General features: G+C 29.7%; 1 protein-coding gene and 1 pseudogene across 1 annotated transcript; one reads left to right on the top strand and one right to left on the bottom strand.

The window, feature by feature from the left end:
• The first annotated feature begins 3,167 nt into the window (after positions 1–3,167).
• Positions 3,168–4,025, top strand: LOC115967361 (annotated as a pseudogene).
• Positions 4,026–6,579: 2,554 nt separating this feature from the next.
• Positions 6,580–7,433, bottom strand: LOC115967586 (germin-like protein subfamily 1 member 7). Its single transcript, XM_031086707.1, has 2 exons — positions 7,319–7,433; positions 6,580–7,115 (listed from the first exon to the last, which is right to left on the bottom strand). The coding sequence occupies exons 1-2, from the start codon at positions 7,431–7,433 to the stop codon at positions 6,580–6,582; spliced, it is 651 nt and encodes a 216-aa protein (XP_030942567.1).
• Positions 7,434–8,821: the final 1,388 nt, after the last annotated feature.

Genomic DNA, 8,821 nt, shown 5'->3' with positions numbered 1-8,821 from the left:
TCTCTCTCAATTTTTCGATGAATTTTTTTATACATTCTTCTATTTATGCCAAATTACTAATCTTTGGGATTTTTTTTTCTACACTAGAATCATTATTCTTATTTTCTCCTTAATTTGATTGGGTAGTTTGTCGGAATTCAAGTAAAACCAGACAATAAGGAATTTTATGGCATTGGAGAACGCCTGAATATATACTAGCCAAAAGTTGAAAGTCAGCAAATTAGTGGAGTTATGATTAAGCTTTAAACGGGATTGATGGTATTGCCAATGTTCTTTAATTAGCATCCTTATTTCTGATTCTCTATATATGTTTCCTAGAATTAGTATTAGTCTCATTTTTATTTTTTTCTATTATATTCTAGATAGACCAAGAGTTCATTAAAACTCCACATTGGTTAATGCCATTTAGATATGGTTTTTAAATTGTTTTTTTCTTTAATTGTTAAATGTTATCCTATTTTTGTTCTTTCTTATAACTCTAATTAATGTTGGTTTTTTTTTTTTGGTTAGTTAAGGTTGATGGTTCTTTCTTATAGAGGAAAGAAGAAATTGAAAACAATTGAATTCCATATAAACCTGTACCTAAAGGGGACAAGAGCCTTTGTTTATTTGATTAGAGACAATATATTAAAGGGGCATATCCTTTGGTCATTGCATTGCATTTCTTAGAGGTTAAAAGATAAAGCTTGTCATTATAGGAAAACATTTGGGGTGGATATCATTTTAATATATTTTTGTTGTGTATTTCATTAATATTTTTTAAGGTGAACCATATTCTTCTAACTTTGTTTCAGTGTGTTACATTTGCTTAATATACAACTCATCTCTTATGGAATAAGGAAATTACCATAATAATAAAAAATCATCATAAAATTACAAGGTTAACTTAACCAAAATTAAAATAAAACTAAAGAAATAAAAAAGAGATTTTATAATAATTTATTAGTCAAAAAATTGGTAGGCATATTCAAATTCCTATTTCCAAGAACAACTAAGTATTAATCCAAACCAAAATTCAATGAAAATTATGAAAGGGAAAGAAAATATTTTCTAATGGGAAATTAAAAAAACACAATACTAAAACACATATTAAAAAAAAACCATCAATCTTAATTAGAGTTATAAGAAAGAATAAAAATCTTTTATGTGCAATTGTTCTCTTTATTGGTATTTATTGTTATATATTTTATTTTTACTTTTTTTTCTTCTCATCTTATGTTATTCTACAGTTAAATTCAGTCACATCTATATATATATATATATATAATTAAACATGGAATATTTTATTTAAATTTAAATCAATAAAATTATCCTTAAAAAAATGTACTCTTTTTTTTTTTTTTTTTCCATTACCGTTGATCCAGCTTTTTCCTTACCTTTTATCTTTCATCTCCCACTACTTCACCTTAATATCACTCTTTCATCTCCCCCTCTTCATATCAGTTAATATTTTTATATTTTAATTTCCTCTTTTTATTTTTATTTAAAAATTAATTCTTACTTAAACTTCAATAAATAAAAGTGTCTCTAAGTGGAGTAATACTAGGGACACACTCATTCTCAAACCCAATACATCAAAGAAAAAATATAATACAAAACAAATGCCAATTGGGAAACACTAAATTAAAAATAATAATAATAATAATGAGAATATCAAACCAAATATAATATAAAGAAACTAATAGTTATGGATATACTAACTTAAAGGTAGCAAAATTAAATGAAAAAAAAAAAAAAAAACTACAATGCAATATTTAATGCAATAAAATAGCAGTCAAGTGGAACCAATAGTTTGGCCTAGGGAGAGAGAGATGGAGAGAGAAGAGAGAGAAGGGAGACGAGAAGAGAGAAACGGAGAGGAAGAGAATGGTAAGAAAAAAAAAAATCAAATTCATATTAGTAACTATTATTGAAAAACAATGGGTTGTAGAGAAGTAAATAAAAATAAAATATGACCAAATGAGAACATTAAAATTTACAGTGCAATAAATCATTGTACATCACTTAAAAAAATTGAATCAATATCAATAGATTAAACACTCATGCATATTTTAAACTTAAACTAATCAAACTCTTAAATATCCATAACTTAAGGAGATGTTCTTCATATAATATAGAAATTACTCAGAAATGAAATTATAATAGTTAAAAAAATTATAATGAAGATTTATTGAAAAAAGTGATTAAAACTAATTAGCTATTCCATTATGAAATAAGTCTATATTTGTGCCATCTAATAAGTGCAATATATAGAGTTACTTAGGTATATGTAAAGATTGACATTAAAAAAAAAGATATGTAAAGGTTAAAAAATGAATATTCTATAAATAAATAAAAAGGTATATGTAAGGTTTTTATTAACTTAGAAGAAAATGAAAAATCAATTATTAATAACAGCAGCAACAACAACAACAACAACGACAACAATAATAATAATATAGAGGTAATTACATTCCTCTTTCTTGAGGTTTGAAGAAATGACACTCTACCTCAAACTCGAAAGGAAAAAATATTTTCACCTTTTACATTTGTTTGACCAAACTTTGTTAAATTAATATTAAAATATTGTGTACTAACTTGCATGTGCTTAAGGTAGGTTCCAAAATTAACCTTAATTTTAAAATTAAATTCTCTTATTTTAAAATTTTAAATTAAAGTGTATTTCAAAATATTAAGTAATGTCTTTTCCTTTTCTTTTTCCAATGAGTTATAGAGAGATTTGTCATTTCAAATGTTTTGGTATTTTATAAATTTGTATCTTAATTCTAAAATTATGAGTAATGTCTTTACTAACCATGGTTAAACATTTATAAATGGATTCTTAAATAAAGTTAAAATATTTTGTTATTAATATAAACAGAATCGGAGAGTGTTATTACTTATTACCCCAAATATATTTAATAAGATCACCCTAAAAAAAAATTATATCGCGCAATGCATGGGTCTGCGACTAGTAGTAGTTAAAGAATGGTTCATTCATTAAATAAAAACAATGTGATAACCTTTGAAGAATTACCAAGTCTTATATGCTCTCTGTTTGTGCAAAAACATAGACCGCTTCTGTGACTCCTCTCAATATATAGACATTCCCATATGCATTGTTTCCCATCCCTCACCCAAAGCAAGAATACGCAAAATACTACACAACAAGAGAAAGAACCTCAAATATGATGAAAGTTGTAATTGTGGCCATTTTGGCTTTGGCAACCACCCTTGTTTCAGCTTATGACCCTAGTCCTTTGCAAGACTTTTGTGTAGCAATTAACAACACCGATTCTGCTGGTATGTACATACTCTCATTCTTATTAGTAGAATTATCATAACGTTCCTTTGAAATCATTATAAGTTTGACACATTCCTTTGAATTATGTCCAACACTTATACCACCTACCTTAGATTTATTTTATTTCTTCTGCAAGACATGTTCTTGTCCATTGTTACAGAAGTGTCTTATTTATGTCAATAACAGACTTTTCTTTGTGCAGTTTTTGTGAATGGAAAATTTTGCAAGGACCCAACGCTTGTCACAGCCAATGATTTTTTCTTCTCTGGACTTAATATTCCTGAAAACATAGCTGCAAATAAAGTCGAATCAAATGTCACTCTTGTGAACGTCGATAAATTACCAGGTCTTAACACTCTAGGCGTATCTTTGGCTCGCCTTGACTTTGCTCCATATGGCTTGAATCCTCCTCACACTCACCCTCACAGCACTGAGCTTTTGGTTGTCATAGAGGGTACTATCTTAGTTGGATTTGTCACCTCCAACCCAAACAAGCAAACTCTTCACCAAAGTTCTAAATTTGGGCGACGTCTTTGTATTCCCAATTGGTCTCATTCACTTCCAATTCAACATAGGGCAAACTAATGCTGTTGCCTTTGCTGGTCTCAGTAGTCAAAATCCTAGAGTGATCACCATAGCAAATGCTGTCTTCGGATCTAATCCTCCAATCAATCTTGATGTTCTTGCCAAGGCCTTCCTATTAGACAAGAATGTAGTTGAATATCTTCAAAAACAATTCTAGTCAAACCACAAATAGGAAAAATATGTGTAAATTGGGATGGTGAACCACTAAATTGTTTGAATAAATTTTGTTTGGTTTCCCTCACTGTAACACCGCAGAGATAATTACTATCAAATAAAATGGTTTCTTATGATTGTTTTTTTGTGTCATGGACTCATGGTGTGATAACAAAGGCAGACCATTTAGTTCACGACTAAATCTTGATTACAACATGGATCCACAATGTTTGAAATCACAAGCACTTTTTTTTTTAAAAAGAAAAACACAAACATTGATAAAGTGATCAAAATTGTAATAAAAATAGACAGAATTATTATTCTCATTTTTACAAAATGACATTTCAAATTGAGGTCTCTGTTGCAAGAAAATCTACCACGCGTCAGGTGCATGTATCCCTTCTGTGTGAAACGGAGGATAAATGCGCCCGATGCATGTATACCACCTCCTTAGTACATAGCACATATTCTATGTCAAACAACAGTCCTAAACTCGATGTAAAATTTTCATAGTGTTGAAATAGTAAGAGTATTTACTATTGAGAATCTATAACTCGATGTATACATATAGAGGAAACATGGAAAGAAAAATTAATACAAGGTAAGGAAATGTAATACCTAAGCAGTTAAAAAAATTATTCAAGGAAATTACATAAAGAGAACCAGAGTTTATTTCCTATTTTAAATTAAGTCTCAAGTTTTTGATTTTGTTAGTTGAAGTCCTAGACTTATGAATTTTATTTCAATTTGAAGCCCATGCCCATCTCTGTTATTCATTTACATTATTCTATTTCTAGGCTGAAATAGAGCACAAAAAAAGAGAAAATTGATGATAAAATATTGCATTTCACTTAAGTAACCATTTTCAATTTTTGGCAAATATTTTTCCCCTAAACAAAACTTTCTCTCTCTAGAAAGGTTTTTCTCTTTCTACTATCTTTGTTCAATGAATGTCAAATTGATTTTGTTAGCTCCATAATTTAGGTTGGCAAACCCTAAACAAAAATGTTTCTGCTATGTATCTTGGAAGTATGTTTTTGAAGTCAAGATAGCTACCTAGGTTCTATAGATCATATTCAACTTGTAGCCTATTCAATAAATTTGGATTGATCGAGTTTTAATGTGTTTGAAGTGAAGACAGGTACTAGTCAAAATGAAAATTCATCTCGTTAAGCCTCTACAATTTCATGCAACCAAGGCTTAACAATAATAGAAAACCCTAGAGAACATGTAAAAGACTTAGAGAGCCACTAATTGTATATCTACGGTTCTTGTGCCCCTTTGGGCACAAGTGCCCGCGACAATTTTTGGTTCTCCTTTGTGGGAAGTACACCTTGGCCTAGGGTTTTCTATTATTGTTAAGCCTTGGTTGCATGAAATTGTAGAGGCTTAACGAGATGAATTTTCATTTTGACTAGTACCTGTCTTCACTTCAAACACATTAAAACTCGATCAATCCAAATTTATTGAATAGGCTACAAGTTGAATATGATCTATAGAACCTAGGTAGCTATCTTGACTTCAAAAACATACTTCCAAGATACATAGCAGAAACATTTTTGTTTAGGGTTTGCCAACCTAAATTATGGAGCTAACAAAATCAATTTGACATTCATTGAACAAAGATAGTAGAAAGAGAAAAACCTTTCTAGAGAGAGAAAGTTTTGTTTAGGGGAAAAATATTTGCCAAAAATTGAAAATGGTTACTTAAGTGAAATGCAATATTTTATCATCAATTTTCTCTTTTTTTGTGCTCTATTTCAGCCTAGAAATAGAATAATGTAAATGAATAACAGAGATGGGCATGGGCTTCAAATTGAAATAAAATTCATAAGTCTAGGACTTCAACTAACAAAATCAAAAACTTGAGACTTAATTTAAAATAGGAAATAAACTCTGGTTCTCTTTATGTAATTTCCTTGAATAATTTTTTTAACTGCTTAGGTATTACATTTCCTTACCTTGTATTAATTTTTCTTTCCATGTTTCCTCTATATGTATACATCGAGTTATAGATTCTCAATAGTAAATACTCTTACTATTTCAACACTATGAAAATTTTACATCGAGTTTAGGACTGTTGTTTGACATAGAATATGTGCTATGTACTAAGGAGGTGGTATACATGCATCGGGCGCATTTATCCTCCGTTTCACACAGAAGGGATACATGCACCTGACGCGTGGTAGATTTTCTTGCAACAGAGACCTCAATTTGAAATGTCATTTTGTAAAAATGAGAATAATAATTCTGTCTATTTTTATTACAATTTTGATCACTTTATCAATGTTTGTGTTTTTCTTTTTAAAAAAAAAAGTGCTTGTGATTTCAAACATTGTGGATCCATGTTGTAATCAAGATTTAGTCGTGAACTAAATGGTCTGCCTTTGTTATCACACCATGAGTCCATGACACAAAAAAACAATCATAAGAAACCATTTTATTTGATAGTAATTATCTCTGCGGTGTTACAGTGAGGGAAACCAAACAAAATTTATTCAAACAATTTAGTGGTTCACCATCCCAATTTACACATATTTTTCCTATTTGTGGTTTGACTAGAATTGTTTTTGAAGATATTCAACTACATTCTTGTCTAATAGGAAGGCCTTGGCAAGAACATCAAGATTGATTGGAGGATTAGATCCGAAGACAGCATTTGCTATGGTGATCACTCTAGGATTTTGACTACTGAGACCAGCAAAGGCAACAGCATTAGTTTGCCCTATGTTGAATTGGAAGTGAATGAGACCAATTGGGAATACAAAGACGTCGCCCAAATTTAGAACTTTGGTGAAGAGTTTGTTTGGGTTGGAGGTGACAAATCCAACTAAGATAGTACCCTCTATGACAACCAAAAGCTCAGTGCTGTGAGGGTGAGTGTGAGGAGGATTCAAGCCATATGGAGCAAAGTCAAGGCGAGCCAAAGATACGCCTAGAGTGTTAAGACCTGGTAATTTATCGACGTTCACAAGAGTGACATTTGATTCGACTTTATTTGCAGCTATGTTTCCAGGAATATTGAGTCCAGAGAAGAAAAAATCATTGGCTGTGACAAGCGTTGGGTCCTTGCAAAATTTTCCATTCACAAAAACTGCACAAAGAAAAGTCTGTTATTGACAGAAATAAGACACTTCTGTAACAATGGACAAGAACATGTCCTGCAGAAGAAATAAAATAAATCTAAGGTAGGTGGTATAAGTGTTGGGCATAATTCAAAGGAATGTGTCAAACTTATAATGATTTCAAAGGAACGTTATGATAATTCTACTAATAAGAATGAGAGTATGTACATACCAGCAGAATCGGTGTTGTTAATTGCTACACAAAAGTCTTGCAAAGGACTAGGGTCATAAGCTGAAACAAGGGTGGTTGCCAAAGCCAAAATGGCCACAATTACAACTTTCATCATATTTGAGGTTCTTTCTCTTGTTGTGTAGTATTTTGCGTATTCTTGCTTTGGGTGAGGGATGGGAAACAATGCATATGGGAATGTCTATATATTGAGAGGAGTCACAGAAGCGGTCTATGTTTTTGCACAAACAGAGAGCATATAAGACTTGGTAATTCTTCAAAGGTTATCACATTGTTTTTATTTAATGAATGAACCATTCTTTAACTACTACTAGTCGCAGACCCATGCATTGCGCGATATAATTTTTTTTTAGGGTGATCTTATTAAATATATTTGGGGTAATAAGTAATAACACTCTCCGATTCTGTTTATATTAATAACAAAATATTTTAACTTTATTTAAGAATCCATTTATAAATGTTTAACCATGGTTAGTAAAGACATTACTCATAATTTTAGAATTAAGATACAAATTTATAAAATACCAAAACATTTGAAATGACAAATCTCTCTATAACTCATTGGGAAAAGAAAAGGAAAAGACATTACTTAATATTTTGAAATACACTTTAATTTAAAATATTAAAATAAGAGAATTTAATTTTAAAATTAAGGTTAATTTTGGAACCTACCTTAAGCACGTGCAAGTTAGTACACAATATTTTAATATTAATTTAACAAAGTTTGGTCAAACAAATGTAAAAGGTGAAAATATTTTTTCCTTTCGAGTTTGAGGTAGATTGTCATTTCTTCAAACCTCAAGAAAGAGGAATGTAATTACCTCTATATTATTATTATTGTTGTTGTTGTTGTTGTTGTTGTTGTTGCTGCTGTTATTAATAATTGATTTTTCATTTTCTTCTAAGTTAATAAAAACCTTACATATACCTTTTTATTTATTTATAGAATATACATTTTTTAACCTTTACATATCTTTTTTTTTTAATGTCAATCTTTACATATACCTTAAGTAAACTCTATATATTCCACTTCTTTAGATGTGCAAAATCATAGACTACTACTTCATAATGATAGTAGCTAATTAGTTTTATCACTTTTTTTCATAATTTCATTTATAACTTTTTTTACTATTATCATAATTTCATTTCTTATGTAATTTCTATTATTATATGAGAACATCTCCTTTTAGTTATGAATTAGAGTTTGATTAGTTTTAAGTTTAAAAATATTGCTATGATTGTGTTTAATTATTGATTATTGATTCAATTTTTTAAGTGAATGTAACAATTGATTTTATTGCACTGTAAAGTTTTTAATGTTCTTCATATTGGTCATATTTATTTTTTATTTTTACTTCTTCTTACAACCTCATTGTTTTCCAATTAATAGTTACTAATTGACATTTGATTTTTTTTTTTCTTTACCATCTCTCTCTCTCTCTCTTTCTCTCTCTCTCTCTCTCTCTCTCTCTCTCTCTCTCTCTC

The sequence above is a fragment of the Quercus lobata genome, chromosome 11 (genome assembly GCF_001633185.2).
Source record: "Quercus lobata isolate SW786 chromosome 11, ValleyOak3.0 Primary Assembly, whole genome shotgun sequence".
Lineage (NCBI taxonomy): Eukaryota > Viridiplantae > Streptophyta > Magnoliopsida > Fagales > Fagaceae > Quercus > Quercus lobata.
The sequence above is the reverse complement of the archived record's forward strand: the minus strand, read 5'-3'. Positions and strand labels throughout refer to the sequence as shown.